This window comes from Lissotriton vulgaris, chromosome 6 (genome assembly GCF_964263255.1).
Source record: "Lissotriton vulgaris chromosome 6, aLisVul1.2, whole genome shotgun sequence".
NCBI lineage: Eukaryota > Metazoa > Chordata > Amphibia > Caudata > Salamandridae > Lissotriton > Lissotriton vulgaris.
In genome coordinates, this window is record NC_141694.1 from 1,237,735,825 (window position 1) to 1,237,756,403 (window position 20,579).

General features: G+C 47.8%; 1 protein-coding gene across 1 annotated transcript in view; it reads right to left on the reverse strand.

Moving 5' to 3' along the window:
* Positions 1-17,254: 17,254 nt before the first annotated feature.
* Positions 17,255-20,579, reverse strand: part of SLC16A10 (solute carrier family 16 member 10) — a 436,189-nt gene continuing 432,864 nt past the window's right edge. The window contains exon 6 of the mRNA XM_086927337.1: positions 17,255-18,656. Within this exon, the coding sequence (XP_086783463.1) occupies positions 18,433-18,656 (224 nt within the window). The 3' untranslated portion in view covers positions 17,255-18,432. The remainder of the gene's footprint in view (positions 18,657-20,579) is intronic.

Consider the following 20,579-nt stretch of genomic DNA (forward strand, 5'->3'; position numbering starts at 1 on the left):
AGTCAGTTTCTCAGCCAGTCAGTCTCTCGGCCAGTCAGTATTCAGTCTCTAAGTCAGTCAGTCTCTACTCTCTCTCCACTCTATCTCTCCATTCTCTCTCTCAACTCTGTCCACTCTATCTCCACTGTCTCTCTCTGAACTCTCTCTCCAATGTCTCTCTCTCCACTGTCTCCCTCCACTGTCACCCTCCACTGTCTCCCTCCACTGTCTCTCTCCACTGTCTCTCTCCTCTCTCTCCACTGTCTCTCCACTGTCTCTCTGTCTCTCTCTACTCTCTCTCTCTACTCTCTCTCTCTCCAATGTCTCTCCCCACTCTCTCTCCCTCCACTCTCTCTCTCTCCACTGTCTCTCTCTCTCCACTCTCCCTCCACTCCCTCCCTCTCTCCACTCTCTCTCTCACTTCACTCTCTCTCCACTCTCTCTCTCTCTTCTCTCTCTTTCTCTCTCCCCTCTCTCTCTCTCCAATCATTCCACTCTCTCTCCACTCTCGCCACTCTCTCTCCACTCTCTCTCCACTCTCACCACTCTCTCTCCACTGTCTTTCTCCACTGTCTCTCTCCATTGTCTCTCTCCACTCTCTCTCTCTCTCCACTCTCTCTCTCCCCACTCTCTCACGCTCACTCTCTCCACAGTCTCTCCACGCTCTCTCCACTCTCTCTCCACTGTCCATCTCCACTTTCTCTCTCCACTGTCTCTCTCCACTGTCTCTCTCCATTCCCTCTCCACTCTCACTCTCTCCACTCTCTCTCCACTGTCTCTCTCTACTCTCTCTCCCCTCTCCCTCCCCTCTCCCTCCACTCTCTCTCCACTCTCTCTCTCTCCACTCGCTGTCTCTACTCTCTCTCCCCACTCTCTCTCTCTCTCTCTCTCTCTCTCTCCACTCTCTCTCCACTCTCTCGCTCCAGTGTCTCTCCACTCTCTCGCCACTCTCATGACTCTCTCTCCACAGTCGACTCTCTACTCTCTCTCCCCTCTCCCTCCACTCTCTCTCCACTCCCTCTCTCTCCACTCTCTCTCTCAACTCTCTCTCTCCACTCTCTCTCTCTCTCCACTCTCGCTCCACTCTCTCTCTCCACTGTCTCTCCACTCTCACCACTCTTTCTCCACTCTCACCACCCTCTCTCTCTACTCTCTCTCTCCACTCTCTATCCACTCTCTCTCGACTCTCTCTCTCTCTCCACGCTCTCTCCACTGTCTCTCTTTCCACTCTCTCTCTCTCCAATCACTCCACTTTCTCTCTCCACACTCTCTACACTCTCTCTCCACTCTCGCCACTCTCTCTCTCCACTCTCTCTCCACTGTCTCTCTCCACTGTCTCTCTCCACTGTCTCTCTCCACCCTCTCTCTCCACCCTCTCTCTCTCTCTACTGTCTCTCTACTCTCTCTCTCCACTCTCTGTCTCCACTTTCTCTCCACTGTCTCTCCAGTCTCCCTCTCTCTCCACTCTCTCTCCTCTCTCTCTCTCCCCCTCTCTCCACTCTCTCTCTATCTCTCCACTCTCTCCACTCTCTCTCCACTCTCTCTTTCTCCAATCACTCCACTCTCTCCACTCTCTTCCTCCACTCTCTCTCCACTCTCGCCACTCTCTCTCTCCACGCTCTCTCCATTCTAGCCCTCCGCTGTCTCCCTCCACTGTCTCCCTCCACTGTGTCTCTCCACTCTCTCTCAACTCTCTCCCCCTCCACTCTCCCTCTCCACTCTCTCTCCACTGTCTCTCTCTCCACTGTCTCTCCACGCTCTCTCCACTCTCTCCACTGTCTATCTCCACTCTCTCCACTGTCTCTCTCTACTCTCTCTCTCTCCACTCTCTCTCTCCACCCTCTCTCTACTCTCTCTCTCTACTCTCTCCACTGTCTCTCTCCACTCTCTCTCCCTCCACTCTCTCTCTCCACTCTCTCTCCACTCTCTCTCTCCACCTCTCTCTCTCCACTCTCTCTCTCTCCACTCTCTCTCACCACTCTCTCTCTCTCCACTCTCCCTCCTCTCTCTCTCCACTCTCCCTCCTCTCTCTCTCTCCACCCTCTCTCTTTTCTCTCTCTCTCCACTCTCTCTCCACTGTCTCTCTACTCTCTCTCCACTCTCACCACTCTCTCTCTCCACTGTCTCTCTCCACTGTCTCTCTCTCCACTCTCTCTCTCTCCATTCTCTCTCTCTCCACTCTCTCTTGCTCACTCTCTCCACAGTCTCTCCACGCTCTCTCCACTCTCTCTCCACTGTCTATCTCCACTGTCTATCTCCACTTTCTCTCTCCACTGTCTCTCTCCGCCGTCTCTCTCCACCCTCTCTCTCTCTCTACTGTCTCTCTACTCTCTCTCTCCACTCTCTGTCTCCACTCTCTCTCCACTGTCTCTCCAGTCTCCCTCTCTCTCCACTCTCTCTCCTCTCTCTCTCTCCCTCTCTCCACTCTCTCTCTATCTCTCCACTCTCTCCACTCTCTCTCCACTCTCTCTTTCTCCAATCACTCCACTCTCTCCACTCTCTTCCTCCACTCTCTCTCCACTCTCGCCACTCTCTCTCTCCACGCTCTCTCCATTCTAGCCCTCCGCTGTCTCCCTCCACTGTTTCCCTCCACTGTGTCTCTCCACTCTCTCTCAACTCTCTCCCCCTCCACTCTCCCTCTCCACTCTCTCTCCACTCTCTCCACCCTCTCTCTCTACTCTCTCTCTCTACTCTCTCTCTCTTCACTGTCACTCCCCACTCTCTCTTCCTCCACTCTCTCTCTCTCTCTATTGTCTTTCTCTCTCTTTCTCTCTCCACTCTCTCTCTCTCTCTCCAATCACTCCACTCTCTCTCCACTCTCAACTCTCGCCACTCTCCCCACTATCTCTCCACTCTCGCCACTCTCTCTCCACTGTCTTTCTCCACTGTCTCTCTCTCCACTCTCTCTCTCTATTCTCTCTCTCTCCACTCTCTCTTGCTCACTCTCTCCACAGTCTCTCCACGCTCTCTCCACTCTCTCTCCACTGTCTATCTCCACTTTCTCTCTCCACTGTCTCTCTCCACTGTCTCTCTCCACTGTCTCTCTCCACTCTCTCCACTCTCTCTCTCTACTGTCTCTCTCTCTACTCTCTCTCCCCTCTCCCTCCACTCTCTCTCCACTCTCTCTCTCTCCGCTCTCTCTCTCTCTCCTCTCTCTCTCCACTCTCTCTCTCTCTTCACTCTCTATCTCCACTCTCTCTCCACTCTCTCTCCACTGTCTCTCTCCACCCTCTCTCTCTCTCCACTGTCTCTCCACTCTCATTCCACTCTCTCTCCTCTCTCTCTCTCCCTCTCTCCACTCTCTCTCTCTCTCTATCTCCCCACTCTCTCTATCTCCACTCTCTCTCTCTCCACTCTCTCTCTCCAATCACTCCACTCTCTCTCTTCACTCTCTCTCTCCACTCTCGCCACTCTCTCTCTCCACTGTCTCTCTCCACTGTCTCTATCTCCACTCTCTCTCTCCACTCTCTCACTCCACTCTCTCTCCACTCTCTCTCCACTCTCTTCATTCTCTCTCCACTCTCTCTCCACTCTCTCTCCACTCTCGCCACTCTCTCTCCACTCTCTCTCAACTCTCTCTCTCTCTTCTCTCTCTCTTCCCACTCTCTCTCCAATCACTCCACTCTCTCCACTCTCTCTATACTCTCGCCACTCTCTCTCCACTCTCTCTCTCCACTTTCTCTCTCCACTCTCTCGCCACTGTCTCTCTCCACTGTCTCTCTCTCCACTGTCTCTCTCCACTGTCTCTCCACGCTCTCCACTGTCTATCTCCACTCTCTCCACTCTCTCCACTGTCTCTCTCTTCTCTTTTTCCACTCTCCCTCCACTCTCTCTCCACTCTCTCTCCACTCTCTCCCCACTCTCTCTCTCTCCACTCTCTCTCTCCACCCTCTCTCTCCACCCTCTCTCTCTACTCTCTCTCTCTCCACTGTCTCTCTCCACTGTCTATCTCCACTCTCTCTCCACTGTCTCTCCACTCCCTCTCCACTCTCTCTCTCACCACGCTCTCTCTCAACTCTCCCCCCTCTCTCTCTCCACTCTCTCCTCTCTCTCTCCACTCTCTCTCCACTCTCTCTATCCACCCTCTCTCTACTCTCTCTCTCTACTCTCTCCACTGTCTCTCTCCACTCTCTCTCCCTCCACTCTCTCTCTGCACTCTCTCTCCACTCTCTCTCTCCACTCTCTCTCCACTCTCTCTCTCTCCACTCTCTCTCCCTCCTCTCTCTCTCCACTCCCACTCACTCTCCACCCTCTCTCTCTTTTCTCTCTCTCTACTCTCTCTCTCCACTGTCTCTCTCCACCCTCTCTCCACTCTCTCTCCCTCCACTCTCTCTCTCCACTCTCTCTCTCTCCACTGTCTCTCTACACTCTCTCGCCACTGTCACTCTCCACTGTCTCTCTCTCCACTGTCTCTCTCTCCACTGTCTCTCCACGCTCTCTCCATTCTCTCCACTGTCTATCTCCACTCTCTCCACTGTCTCTCCACTGTCTCTCTCTCCTCTCTTTCCACTCTCCCTCCACTCTCTCTCCACTCTCTCTCTCCACTCTCTCTCTACTCTCTCTCTCTCTCTCTCCACTCTCTCTCTCCACCCTCTCCCTACTCTCGCTCTCTACTCCCTCCACTCTCTCTCTCCACTCTCTCTCCACTCTCTCTCTCCACTCTCTCTCTCTCTCCACTCTCTCTCACCACTCTCTCTCTCCCCACTCTCCCTCCTCTCTCTCTCCACTCCCACTCTCTCTCCACCCTCTCTCTCTTTTCTCTCTCTCTACTCTCTCTCTCCACCCTCTCTCCACTCTCTCTCCCTCCACTCTCTCTCTCCACTCTCTCTCTCCACTCTCTCTCTCTCCACTGTCTCTCTACACTCTCTCGCCACTGTCTCTCTCCACTGTCTCTCTCTCCACTGTCTCTCTCTCCACTGTCTCTCCACGCTCTCTCCACTCTCTCCACTGTCTATCTCCACTCTCTCCACTGTCTCTCCACTGTCTCTCTCTCCTCTCTTTCCACTCTCCCTCCACTCTCTCTCCACTCTCTCTCTCTCCACTCTCTCTCTACTCTCTCTCTCTCTCTCTCCACTCTCTCTCTCCACCCTCTCCCTACTCTCTCTCTCTACTCTCTCCACTGTCTCTCTCCACTCTCTCTCCCTCCACTCTCTCTCTCCACTCTCTCTCCACTGTCTCTCTACTCTCTCCCCACTCTCACCACTCTCTCTCTCCACTGTCTCTCCCTCCACTCTCTCTCTCCATTCTCTCTCTCTCCACTCTCTCTTGCTCACTCTCTCCACAGTCTCTCCACGCTCTCTCCACTCTCTCTCCACTGTCTATCTCCACTGTCTATCTCCACTTTCTCTCTCCACTGTCTCTCTCCACCGTCTCTCTCCACTCTCTCTCTACTGTCTCTCTCTCTACTCTCTCTCCCCTCTCTCTCCACTCTCTCTATCTCCACCCCCTCTCTCTCTCTCCACTCTCTCTCTCCAATCACTCCACTCTCTCTCTTCACTCTCTCTTCACTCTCTCTCCACTCTCTCTCCACTCTCGCCACTCTCTCTCTCAACTGTCTCTCTCCACTGTCTCTATCTCCACTCTCTCTCTCCAATCTCTCACTCCACTCTCTCTCCACTCTCTCTCCACTCTCTTCACTCTCTCCCCACTCTCTCTCCACTCTTGCCACTCTCTCTCTCAACTGTCTCTCTCCACTGTCTCTATCTCCACTCTATCTCTCCACTCTCTCTCCACTCTCTCTCTCCACTCTCTCTCTCTCCACGCTCTCTCTCCACTCTCTCTCGCTCCACTCTCCCTCCTCTCTCTCTCCACTCCCACTCTCTCTTCACCCTCTCTCTCTTTTCTCTCGCTCTCCACTCTCTCTCCACTGTCTCTCTACTCTCTCCACTCTCGCCACTCTCTCTCTCCACTGTCTCCCTCCACTGTCTCTCTCTCCACTCTCTCTCTCCATTCTCTCTCTCTCCACTCTCTCTTGCTCACTCTCTCCACAGTCTCTCCACGCTCTCTCCACTCTCTCTCCACTGTCTATCTCCACTTTCTCTCTCCACTGTCTCTCTCCACTGTCTCTCTCCACTCTCTCCACTCTCTCTCTACTGTCTCTCTCTCTACTCTCTCTCCCCTCTCTCTCTCCACTCTCTCTCTCTCCGCTCTCTCTCTCTCCACTCTCTCTCCACTCTCTCTCTCTCCACTCTCTCTCCAATCTCTCTCCACTCTCTCTATCTCCACCCTCTCTCTCTCTCTCTTCACTCTCTCTCTCCAATCACTCCACTCTCTCTCTTCACTTCACTTAACTCTCTCTCCACTCTCTCTCCACTCTCGCCACTCTCTCTCTCATTTGTCTCTCTCCACTGTCTCTATCTCCACTCTCCACTCTCTCACTCCACTCTCTCCACTCTCTTCACTCTCTCTCCACTCTCGCCACTCTCTCTCCACTCTCTCTCTCCACTCTCTCTCCACTCTCTCTCTCCAATCACTCCACTCTCTCCACTCTCTCTCCACTCTCTCTATACTCTCGCCACTCTCTCTCTCCACTTTCTCTCTCCACTCTCTCACCACTGTCTCTCTCCACTGTCTCTCTCTCCACTGTCTCTCTCTCCACTGTCTCTCCACGCTCTCTCCACTCTCTCCACTGTCTATCTCCACTCTCTCCACTGTCTCTCCACTGTCTCTCTCTCCTCTCTTTCCACTCTCCCTCCACTCTCTCTCCACTCTCTCTCTCTCCACTCTCTCTCTACTCTCTCTCTACTCTCTCTCTCCACTCTCTCTCTCCACTCTCTCTCTCTCCACTGTCTCTCCACTGACTCTCTCTCCACTCTCTCTCTCCACCCTCTCTCTCTACTCTCTCTCTCTCCACTGTCTCTCTCCACTGTCTCTCTCCACTCTCCCTCCACTGTCTCTCCACTCTCTCTCTCGCCACGCTCTCTCTCCACTCTCCCTCCTCTCTCTCTCCACTCTCTCCTCTCTCTCTCCGCTCTCTCTCCACTCTCTCTCTCCACCCTCTTTCTACTCTCTCTCTCTACTCTCTCCACTGTCTCTCTCCGCTCTCTCCCTCCACTCTCTCTCTCCACTCTCTCTCTCCACTCTCTCTCTCTCCACTCTCTCTCTCCACTCTCTCTCTCTCCACTCTCCCTCCTCTCTTTCTCCACTCCCACTCTCTCTCTCTTTTCTCTCTCTCTACTCTCTCTCTCCACTGTCTCTCTCCACCCTCTCTCCACTCTCTCTCCCTCCACTCACTCTCTCCACTCCCTCCACTCTCTCTCTCCACCCTCTCTCTCTACTCTCTCTCTCTCTCTACTCTCTCTTTCTCCACTGTCTCTCAACACTCTCTCGCCACTGTCTCTCTCCACTGTCTCTCTCTCCACTGTCTCTCCACGCTCTCTCCACTCTCTCCACTGTCTATCTCCACTCTCTACACTCTCTCCACTGTCTCTCTCCTCTCTTTCCACTCTCCCTCCACTCTCTCTCCACTCTCTCTCTCTCTCCACTCTCTCTCTATTCTCTCTCTACTCTCTCTCCACTCTCTCTCTCTCCACTGTCTCTCTCTCCACTCTCTCTCTCCACCCTCTCTCTCCACCCTCTCTCTACTCTCTCTCTCTCCACTGTCTCTCTCCACTGTCTCTCTCCACTCTCTCTCCACTGTCTCTCCACTCTCTCTCTCGCCACGCTCTCTCTCCACTCTCCCTCCTCTCTCTCTCCACTCTCTCTCCACCCTCTCTCCACTCTGTCTCTCCACCCTCGCTCTACTTTCTCTATCTACTCTCTCCACTGTCTCTCTCTACTCTCTCTCCCTCCACTCTCTCTCTCCACTCTCTCTCCACTCTCTCTCTCTCTCCACTCTCCACTCCCACTCTCTCTCCACCCTCTCTCTCTTTTCTCTCTCTCTACTCTCTCTCTCCCGTCTCTCTCCACCCTCTCTCCACTCTCTCCCTCCACTCTCTCTCTCCACTCTCTCTCCACTGTCTCTCTCTCCACCCTCTCTCTCTACTCTCTCTCTCTCTCTACTCTCTCTCTCTCCACTGTCTCTCTACACTCTCTCTCCTTTCTCTCTCTCCACTCTCTCTCTCGCCACTCTCCACTCTCTTTCTCACTCCACTCTCTCTCTCACCCCACTCTCTCTCCACTCTCTCTCACAAAGTAGTGTGCGTTGTCATGGGTGTCCACAGAAATGTTTCCAGGGGGGGAAAATTGTTAACTTCATCACCATTCCCCTTGCACCCTTCTCCCCTCTGCCTTGCACCCTTCTCCTCTCTACCTTGCACCCTTCTCCTCTCTGCCTTGCACCCATCTCCTCTCTCCCCTGCACCCTTCTCCTCTCTGCATTGCGCCTTTCTCCCCTCTGCCTTGCACCCTTCTCCCCGCCCCCTTGCGCCCTTCTCCCCTCTACCTTCACCCTTTTCCCCTCTGCCTTGCACCCTTCTCCTCTCTACCTTGCACCCTTCTCCCCTCTGCCTTGCACTCTTCTCCCCTCCGCCTTGCACCCTTCTCCTCTCTGCCTTGCACCCATCTCCTCTCTCTCCTGCACCCTTCTCCTCTCTGCCTTGCGCCCTTCTCCCCTCTACCTTGCATCCTTCTCCCCTCCCCCTTGCGCCCTTCTCCCCTCTACCTTCACCCTTTTCCCCTCCGCCTTGCACCCTTCTCCTCTCTTCCTTGCACCGTTCTCCCCTCTACCTTGCACCCTTCTCCCCTCTACCTTGCACCCTTCTCCCCTCCGCCTTGCACCCTTCTCCTCTCCGCCTTGCACCCTTCTCCTCTCCGCCTTGCATCCATCTCCTATCTGCCTTGCACCCTTCTCCTCTCTGCCTTGCACCCTTCTCCTCTCTACCTTGCACCCTTCTCCCTCCGCCTTGCACCCATCTCCTCTCTGCCTTGCACCCATCTCCTCTCTACCATGCGCCCTTCTCCCCTCCCCCTTGCGCCCTTCTCCCCTCCACCTTGCGCCATTTTCCTGTTTACCTTGCACCCTTCTCCCCTCCACCTTGCACCCTTCTCCTCTCTGCCTTGCACCCTTCTCCCCTCTACCTTGCACCCTTCTCCCCTCTACCTTGCACCCTTCTCTCCTCTACCGTGCACCCTCCTCCTAGCACCCTTCTCCCCTCCGCCTTTGCCCCATCTCCTCTCTGCCTTGCACCCTTATCCTCTCCACCTTGCACCCTTCTCCCCGCCGCCTTGCACCCTTCTCCCCTCCGCCTTGCACCCCCTTCTCTCCTCCGCCTTCCACCCTTCTCTTTTCTGCCTTGCACCATTCTCCCCTCCGCCTTGCACCATTCTCCTCTCCTCCTTGCACCCTTCTACCCTCCGACTTGCACCCTTCTCCTCTCTACCTTGCACCCTTCTCCCCTCCGCCTTGCACCCTTCTCCTCTTTACCTTGCACCCTTCTCCCCTCTGCCTTGCACCCTTCTTGACACCCCCATGTCCTCCCTGCGGATGCCCAAATGGTGTGTTCTAACAAGAGTGCTTACCTGAGGACACCATTTTGTTGCCTCATCCCTTCTCATATTAGCTTGGCCCTGGAGAATGCTCTCTCTGGGGGGCCCCACTCCCACCCTTGTCAGGGCCCCGAGCAGTGCTCTGTGCTTCCTCCTGCTCTCTCTCTGGGGCCCCCACCCCCATCCTTTCTCCTGTGACTGTGACCTCTGCTCTTGGCTGCCTCCTGCTCTCTGGGCCCCCACCCCATCCTCTTTCTGCCTGCGCTCTGACTGAAGAGAAACAATGTTAACTTGTTACTTTGTTTCTCTTCAGTCAGGGGGGCGAGGGGCTCAGAGCAGGCTGCAGACAGCCTGCACCTCCTTTGGAGGGAGAGAGAGCGCAAGCCTCTCTCACAGCTCTCAGAAGAACTGAGGGGGCTGGGGCCCCATTCATTAACTGAAGACATTGCCCCCCCCCCCCCCCCCCCCCGCGCACCACGTGGCCTGCATATCTGTGGGACATCTCATAATAAATACATCCTAGTATGTGTTGCTGGCAGGCATGACCTTGTTGGTGGATAGGACAAGACAAAGCAACATCTCAGGCATTTACTACAGTTACAAAAACCTCAGATTCATTTTTTTTATTGAATATAAATTATTTTATTTCTTAAAATGTCATTTTGATTTGACTTTGTGTAATAATCAAACAAACCAAAGCTTCGATACATAAAACATTAGCTAAAATATCATCACACTGATATGGCAGTTCAGTCATTGCTCTTAGGTTACACAGGAGAGCAAAGGCACCAACCACAGCATGCACTTTAGTTCAGCCATTTTGAGATCCTGTGACCTATACCAGTACACTAATGACGACAGCAGAGTCTTCACTTCTGGTTGGCTGTTTGTGGGACAATCTACAATAACGTTCTCACTGCGTTAAAAGGCACTAGAAGCATTTTACATTTTTCTCATAGATGTATTATGTACAGATTTGGTTTAAGGCAGTTGCGTACCTCTGCTCCCACCCTCCCGTAAAGGCCTACGTAGTACGTTCCGCTTAGAACATCCTGACTAAACAATCATTGGAGAGGCACGCGCAGATTTGTTACCAAACCAAGCCGGCGTACAAATACAAAAAACAATTATGGTGCGAATTCAGCAACAAAAATGTGTAAAAATCATGGCTTCCTGAAATTGTACATTGATTGTAAGCTTCGCGTATACGTCTGAGGTAGTCTAAAAAAATTGTCAACAATGGAGAATCCGAAGAGGTTACTTCTTTTTCTTCCTTGATATTTTAGAAGGATCCCGATTTCTGCAGCTTTCCAGAGCCGAGTTTCTGTCCTCGAGGCCGGGTGTGTTATTACGTCATGGAACACTGGAGTGACAACCCAAGGCCTGGTCACGGAATTGAGATTACTCTGGGCACACAATACGCTTTCGTGGCTGTAGTAAAGGTGTTTTCAAGACTATTCTAAATGAGTATCGATTGTTATTGCTCTCTTCTGAGGGTGCTTTATGCTGTTGATTGCTCCATTGCTCCTGAGCTAAACACGAGGACGTATACCGAAGGTAAAGGACGGCTAATACCTGTTAACGCCCTTAGCAGACGGCAATAATACTATTAACACCAACCTCCCTAACCATATGTAGACATTGTACTACTATCCCTGTTGGCTTCTTGTCACTACTTCACACTGTTGCTCAGCTCAGAAATACTTATAATGCTGGAAAAAGGTAGTTATGTCCAATACCAATAAGCCATCTGATTGGCTGACCTATTCTCAGCTTTCCATAGAAGGTGTTAAGGAAAATTAGTGGCAAACACCTGTGCTAGTTTTTTTTAGAAGAATCAAACCCCCATATTGTATGTTGGTTGATTTTAAAATATGTTGCTATTACTCTACCTTTTGTGGATTATTATCATAATGCAATCAAGTAATTGGCTTATGTGTGACCCACATCCATAACAAAATATTCTGAATTCTAAAACATTATCTGAAAAGAACCATGCAGACGCGACGGACTCAGAACAGAGTGGGTACACTTCACATTCGTTACACTTTCATATTAATTATCTTTGGTATCACATGATTTTGGTGTCCATTTCATAGTTCGCCAAAATACTCAAGTAAAAAAAAAAAAATGAAACATGTGTTCTCTTCTTTTTGGATGCAGACACTGGTGTACAAATAAACAAACAAATAACAGGCTGGTATCCCAGCGATAAGGGTTGTTTACACCAGTGGCTCACTGTGTGCCTTAGTTACACAGGACAAGACCATGACTGACACTGACGTGGCATATCACATTAGCATGTCAGGACACATTCAGAAGGGGAAGAAGGTGTAATAAACACCAGGCAGTGTCCTACCACAATACTGAAGGTGTAATATAGACATTCAGTTATATTTACTCCACAAGATGTATTAGCACTCTATCTTCAAGGTATGTAGATCTGGAGTTAGAATATTAAATCTATACTTTTCTCTGTATGCTCAACTTGATAATGTTCTCATGGTTGATACTGTGGAGTTGGCCGATATTATTGACCTCAATAGTATGATATAAAACCACGCCAAGCATATCGTACATTATAGACTGCTGGCCAAGATCTTTGCATTGGCTGCGCATCTGAAAAATAGAAAGGGCACGATTCATAATTCAGTACGAAGGGAGAACATGATTCCTGGAGGAAGTGTGAAATCCTTTCATGATACCACTGTTCTATTCACTTAGCGGAGAAAAAATTCCTCCAGTGGATTCTTCCCATGGTTCCGAAGTTCTTCCAGAAATCCAAGGATTTCCTGCCACCACACTAGTCTAAAGCAGACCCATACATAGAAGGTAAGGGTATGTGTATTCCTCAGGCTTATTCTCGGAGCTCGCCTCCAATGCCTGAGGAATACATTTGTGCCCTATGCACCTGTGCAATCGATAAGATCCGCTATGAGCCAACTGATGGAAACCCTGTCTTTCCTTCTCATCAAATTTAGCGTTGTTTTGTGTCCGGGCCGCTCACATGCGGATCCTATTGCTTGTAGTGTTGCATCTTGAGCCAAGCGATCTAAGGTTTCGTAAACTACTCAAGACCTGGCTCTTCACTTAGTAACAGATGTCATCCTATTCTCTCTGTTTCTCTCTATATCATCTGCTAGGGATACTGTGTACTTGTAGCTGAATCGGGCAAAAAGACTTCAATACCATAGAATGCAGACGCAATCATGAGCTTCTGTTTTGTGAATCACGAAACACGCCTTGGAATTTGCTCCACTATTGGTAAAGATCATCAATTGCATTTCTTGCCATAGTACACCCTCCTAGCATGCACCCACATTATGGAAATTTAAGTGAGTAGAACATTCATGCATAGTGTGCAACAAGCACAGGCAGCTTCTGCTGACACATGTTAATTGCCCTCTTATTTTGTGAGTCAGGCTCATTTTATTTATGTATACAATACTAGTCTGCAGCGGTCTATACGTATTCGTGGGATCAAGTTCTCCTTTCGTGACTCAGTCTATATAGATATGCCTTGTTGAGATGATTAGAAACACAAATCAACCATAAAGCTGCATTCATAAGATCGCTTCATCTGCTGTACATATTCATAACTATCCACACCATCCTACTTATGAACAGGGGCCAAACACAGACCTGTGTGAGGAATACCTAACAACGAAATAACCTTCAAGGTAGGACATTTTCGGCCTTATGATGCAGTCCATGCCACATTGCCCATGATTTGCATTTCAAGAAGCAAACAGCAAAATAAATCATATCTGCCATTTCTGTTTCTCTGTGAAGATACTGCATCTTCTGCAGAGGAACAGTTGGGAGACAGGTTGGATAGGCACCTAGAGCACAAGGCAGACACACCACATTTGTGATGATACATTTTGGCCTGTCAGAGGCAGGCTTTGGCTCGGATTCCATGTGGGCCAGAAAAGCTGGTGGCCAAGCACTAGACAACCTTTCCTTCCAGATCAGGGATTCTAGACTTCCTTAGCCAACCTATTGTGCCCAATGCGCTCTCACATAGAAATGCCAGTGGGCCATGTTATTTTTTTTTTGTTGACCACATGGTTCATTGTGTTGCCCGTCTTTGCTTAAGATGGATAAAGAAGGCAACTGGTGGACATTATCCACACATTTGGACCAGTTCATCCTTTCTGCTAAGTACTACCAGTGCAGTAGCCTCTTATCGATCATGGGTCATTGTCATATTATTACGCTTGGTCTTTTAAATTTGTGCCAAGACAACACCATCCTGTGACCGGAAGTGAGGTACCTCAAGTAAGGTCATGGAGGCACACCTAGATACTGGCATCTCTAGACTAGCTCTATCCCTCCTTGGAAGTATGACACATGGAAATAAGAATCCTGAGCAAGCTCAGTGTACTTATAAACAAAATTCTGCACAATGCATTTTTAATCAAACACGATTTTCTCTACTTGGGCTTTCTTGTCCAATGAAAGTGGGAAGCAGGAAGAGGTAAGAAAAGTGGCACCCTTCAGTATCCTTCCAAAAAGGAAGAAGTAAGCGTAGGCAAAAATTATACATGGAAAATGGGAACATTTTAGCACATATAGTTCCCGCGTCAGTTCTTCATTTCCACATAGTGTGGCACATGACTCACTGCAACAAGGTGGTTCCCGCATCATAACATAACATAACGTGCATTTGTAAAGTGCACGTTCACCCAGAAGGGCATCTTGGCACTGAATTCTATTGTTACCCAACTGAATGGTCAGGTGGCATCTCACACGTATTGTCACACACACACAATCTGCAGGCTCAGAGGGACACATACAAGTGATCCCACCTACTTGAAATAGCAATAAGGACCACTGACGGGCAGCAGAAATTATCAATAGGGTGTCCTTTAAATTCAAATTTAGATGCAAATACGATTATGCCTATGTTCTACCACAGAAGCACTAATACTGACAAGAAACACATAGTAAGGTCAGAGTTCTGTAAACATGTGGTCACACAATTGTACTCCGCATCTTACATTCTTTGTGGACATTTTTAAAGCAATTCTTTACACTTCCATCCAAGGCTGGTCATGTTGGCAGCGGAATGTCCACACAAATTGTGCAGCTGCCTGCTGGCCATCCATTATCATAGCAATCATCAACATAGATTATAGATTCTGCTAACTGCATACTAATTATCATTTCAAATGAAAAAAAGGACAATTCTTCGAAGGAATTAGGTGCATATAGTAGAGGCACGTCTTGGGTCACAGGAAACAAAAAGAGACATGTCAGTAGGGTCAAGGATGGGGACGTATTGCTCTTGGAGCACAGGCATGCCTGTACATTTGTGCAGATTGCTGTCATTTCACCTACACGTTTGTAAGGTTACATTTTCAAGTTGGAAATTATGGTAATCGTTGCGCAGGCGAAGCCCAGTCCGAAAAACTAGTGCACACTGCCACAATGTCTCTTACACTGAACCCAAACCAGCAGTGATTTTGTTGCACAAGTAACCAAATCCTTGCAGGGGAGAGTACCATTAATGTTTTGAAGAACATTTTTACAAAGGCTTGAAAGGAGGGTTATCAGAAGTCATAGCCTTAGCTCACTCTTCCTTCTCAAAAACACCATAAAACTTTCAACAAACATAAGGGGGAAATTTGCAAGAAAATGCCGGAGCACTGTGTAATGCCGCGCTCTGACATTTTCAAAAAGCTGGGATGCTCCGTATTTACAAAAATACGAGGCACCACTGCATTTCCCCTCGTGCTAAAAAAGCTGCCTAGTCCCAATGCAGGCACCCTGCCACCATGTTGCAAGGGACGATGGTTTATGTGCAGAAGGGACACCTTTGCACCAGTGCACTGCTGCGGAAAGGGGCATATTTACAAAGTGGCGTTGGGCCACATGAAGTGGCTTAGTGCCACCTTGTAAATATGGGGAATGGCGCAACCCCACTGAGTGTCAAAAAAAGTGATGCTCCGGTGCCGCTAGGGGCTTGTAAATATGCCCTAAAGAGTTCTATATTCAGGCAATCTTCGGGCAGTCTTCAATTTGGCGAATAGTCTTCCTCTGTGTTGGCACTACATAGTGTAACCAAATGATCTGACCTGCTTGCTGCTACATTCTGCATGTCTTTTAGGAAGAGTACTATTGAGCTGAGTGGAACCCATCTGAAAAAAAGGTACAGCCTGAACTGAACACCACCCAATATTCAACACTAGATTCTAAGCTAAGAGCAGATCCGCGATATGGGCTAAAACGTGCCCGAAATTGATCTACACGCTGTCCTAATGCAACTGATGACTGCAATACTCCATCTAGAAACTATACATTGGATGTTCGCATACCTAATGCGAAATGTTTGACAAGCAGACTGGCTGGGGCTATCCAAAACTATAACACATGGACATGTTTTTGAGACACATGAACCGAAATTGACGGGCAAACAAGATACATAGTCATGGTTGGCCAAAAGACGGTGGCACACTGATGTGCAAGCACGAAAAAAGGTACTTTGCAACATAATCTTCAAGGCAGTATCTGCTTCATCAATTGTGCAACGATTTCAATAATTCTTCAAACATTCAGTATGATGTTTCAGTTTCATGTCTATAGCCCCATTATTTCAGTAGCGTTACACTAAAGCAACATGAAGCTTTCATTCGGGTCATCATGTGCGCATAAGCTCCATTGAAAAACACTCATACCACTATTAGAAAAGTATCCCCATGTTTTGTATAGCAAGGAACATTTGACTTTTTCTATTATTGGGCAATTGTAAATTAAAGCGTTTTCTCAAATATAATTTCTGATAATGGAAGATAGCTTTGAAGACCTATGTATATTGGGTTTGGTGGTTGTGGTCTCCGCTTCTCCTTCTTTTGAGAAACATCATGAATCGACACCCGTTGTTCACAAATTTCCACAAGGTATTGTGGAATTTTGGTTACCCCGTATGACTGCAGAAATCTATCATCTACATCTTCTGCAGGTTCAACAAGGATGTGCATATATATATATATATATACCAGATTCTGAAACTCTTTTGGAACTGAAATATGGGACCTAGGGGCAGATGTATCAAAGCAATTTTTAGTCGCAAACGCGGCGATTTGCAAAAAAGCAGTGTTTGCGACTAAAAATTTGCTAAACGGTATGTATGAACGACTTGCATTGCAAAATTTATGTATTGCAAAATTTGCGATTCCTTAATTTTGCGTAAGCATTTAAGGAATCGCAAATTGCGATTCCTTAAATGCTATGCATCAAGCATTCAATTATTGCGATTTCTCCTTAAGAAATCGCAAATTACCAGCAACTTCAAGTTGGTGGTAATTTGCGATTTCTTTCACAAATGCACTTTTTGGCATTTGTGAAGGTGCCATTTGGTGCACATACATGCCCTTAGGGCATGTTTATGTACCATATGCGCACACATGTAAATTTCAGGGGTGCATCAGGGTGTCCTTATGACACCCTTGTACCCTTGAAATTATTCTCAATTTGCGATTCTCAAATTGCGAATCGCAAATTGAGAATAACTTCACATTCATTCTTATGGGCCTCCAGGCCCATGGAAATGAATGAGAAATTATTCCTTAATTGTGATTAGCAATTTGCTAATCGTAATTAAGGAATTTTAAGAAATTGCTAAAATATTGCGATTTTTATATACACACCATTTTGCAATTCTCAAATAGCGATTCTCAAAAAATCGCTATTTGAGAATCGCAAATAGGTAGTTTGATACATCTGCCCCCTAGTTAGGTGTCATCCCGTGAAAAGGCAAGTGAGGTGAAGACCTTGGAAGGAAATAAAAAAGTCATATCAATATGCTGCTCTGACAAGCAGACTTGAAATAATGTTAGGAGCAAGGTGCAATGCCATAGATTTTTTTAAATGCAAACTTCAACGGCAGTAAACATTCGGGCAAAGAATAGAAGTAGTCATTTCACATTCTTGCCCTTAGTGTGTCCTAAAGCCTTACCTTGTATGCCAGAATATCGCGCACAAAAATACTGTTCTTCAAAAATATTGTAGCCAGAATATCGACTACCACTATATTGTGAAACAGAATTGTAGAAAGACAAGTATAGATTTACTATTCTTAACTCGACATCTACGTACTTTGAAGATTTCTTGATTTGAATAGTAGATTTATACTTACCTGTATACACTTGCTTTCACAATATTTTGGTGGCCGAATTCTGACTACAACATTTTTGTAGAATGATATTTAAAACTCAATATTCTGGTAAAATACCTAAGCCATTGGTACGCTCTCCCAAATTACATTTTTTATAGTATTTTACAAGATTTTCTATAAAATATTTTTTTCCATTTCTAAAAAATCTATGTTCGAACTATGAGAAAGCAGAAAAAGGCAAATAAATTAACTGATACAAAAAGACCTCAGAGGCCCCATGTTATTAAGAGTGGATTTTAAGAGTGTGATCTTCATTGCAATTTGTTTCCAAGATGAGGTACCTGGAAGGAAAACAGGCGTCAGTTTGGAGTCCGGTTGTTGCTCTATATGTCACCGAGCACATATTAACGTGTGCCATCAGTTCACAAATAATATTGTATGATACACAGCACAATGATCAAAACCAATACAACATGTTACTGGCTTTAGTGTCCAGGACACCAGAATGTTCCTGAGGTGTCCTGACTTCAATTCTTCAAGTCGTGTTTGTGCAAATCTTAACGCTGTGTGCGCCTCGAGGCACCACTGCAACGGATTGTAAAATGGCTTCCCTTGCACTGCGGGATTCATTGGTTGATGCTTTATGCTTTAAGCCACTGGACCAATGTGAATGGTGAATCCAGTACTCAGAGCGCAGAGGCAGAGAAGAAAGCTTGTTGGTGATACAAAAGGATTCCTCCATTCTTCTGGATTGAAACCCTAGTAGGTTTACGTTTTCACATCTGTTTTTAGCACCAGTCACATAATTCTAGTAAAATATCTTAATATTTTAATTTGTAGGAAAATAAAAAAAGAGTCCTGATGTGGATCTGACAGCATAATCTGTGTGGTGCAAAATATTTGAAGGATCAGCACACGGATTCCAATTCTTTCTTTGTGGGTGTGACAGCGGTACTGTTACCCAACATCTTGTCCTCTGCTTCTCCATTAATAGATGCATCTTTTTTCTTCCTCTGCACTTCCCTTTGGTGGAACCAAGGGATGAGACACAGAATTGCTCCACCTATCATAGGGGGGACTCCAGCCAGGTAGAATGCAATATCATAGGAGCCCAGGAGGTCACGCAAGATACCTGCAGGAGAAGAAAATAAGAATAAGTGGCATGATATACGAGGAAACAAGAGCATTCATGTCAATATGAACTCAAAAGACAAATTGAGAAGCCGTGCATGTATATGGGCACTTATGCCACGAGTTCTGGTGCATAAAAAATAAATGCATGACAGCAATAAGGTAAACTTGTGCTAGACTATTGTAAGATCTGTGGCACACGCCTGTGAGTGGAACGAAGAAGAGGCGAGGAGTAGGACAGAGGAAGAGAAGACTAGGGGGAGAAACCGAACTTCAAGTTAGATATGGGACGGGAGAAGAAGAGAGATAATTGAGTGACAAAGCAAGGTTTTACTTCACAGATAGGGTGGCAGAAACAAAATATATTGAAAGATCTCTCTCCATCTGCCTGGGTTTTAAGGTCTTAGCCAGATGATCAGAAACAAGGCGACAGCGGGGAGAGGGACATGCTGTTCCAATGTAAATCATACATTTAATTTCAAAGCCATTTAGATGTTGAGTCTCAAAATGCCTCTTGAAACACAATTCAAGAATAGTAATTATTATTATTAAAGAAGTTTGTAAAGTGCACAGCTACCCCCAACGGGGGTGTCCGGCACTGAGGCAGACAGCAGATGACAGGCGCAGGGAAGAAAAACTAGATGCTGGTGAAGAACCAGGTTTTCAGGGCACTGTAGTTCTGACTCCGATGAGCGGATGGAGAGAGGCAGGGCATTCCAAAATTTAGATGTTCTAACCGCGAAAGCTCTAGCACCTGTCCTGGCCAGCGGTGATGGTGGTGCTGGAGTCCAGCTCTCAGGTACACCGGGCCTCGTCCCCGGAAGGCTCTGAATGCCAGGGTAAGGGTCTTAAATTCAATGTGCTTGATAACAGGTAACCAGTGAAGATTCCTCAGGTCGGGGGTAATCGAGTGGCAGAAAGGTATTTTACAGATCAATCTGACAGCAGCGCATTGTATTATCTGCAGACGCCGAGTCGGATAGGCGGGAACACCCAGATAGAGACTGTTGGCGTAGTTCAGGTGGGATGTGATTAGGGCATGGATTACTGTTCGACTGCACTCCAGCGGAAGGAAGTGGAGGAATTTCCGCAATGTGCAAAGCTTCCCAAAGCATGAGGAGGAGACTTGCCTGATTTGGGTTTTACAGGAGAGTTCATTGTCAAATCTGAAACCGAGATTTCTCACCGAGCCAACAGGCTCAGCAAGAGAACTTATCTCCAGTGGCCACCAAAGCACAGGGGGAGGGAGGTGATTTTTGATTAAAAAAGAGTACCTCGGAGTTAAGCTTGAGACAGTTCAATGACATCCAGGCTGAGATGTTACTTAGGCAATTTCCAAAATTGGCAAAAACAGCTTCCGAATGCTCCTCGAAGGAGAACACCAGTTGGGTGTCATTCGCCTAGGAGACCACCATCACCCGCAAGATTCTACCAACCCCACAAGAGGTGAGAGGTAGGCGTTAAAAAGGAGAGGAATCAAGGCAGAACCCTGTGGAACTCCGCAGAGCAAGGTTTTCTCGTCAGAGATGAAAGGACGAAGAAAGACTTGTTGGATCCAGGACAGGGCCGTACCCTGAATACCCAAGTCACTTAACCTATCCATAAGAATGGGGTGGGCAACTGTATCAAAAGCAAATCGAGTAGCACAAGCATAGCTGCTTTGCCCAAATCAATACTCTCGCGGATACTCTCGAAAACTTCAAGGAGGGCCGTCTATGTGCTGTATCCTGCTCTGAAGTCGGATTGGGAGTCATGAAAATGATTTCTAGATTCCAGATGATTGTAGAGTTGCTCTTGGACTATTTGTTTGAGAATTTTTGCTGGTGCCAGTAAAAGGGAAATGGGTCTAAAATTTTTAAAAGCAGCAGGGTCAGCATCTGGTTTTTTGAGGATTAGCAGGAGAAAGGCCTGTTCCATACTGCAG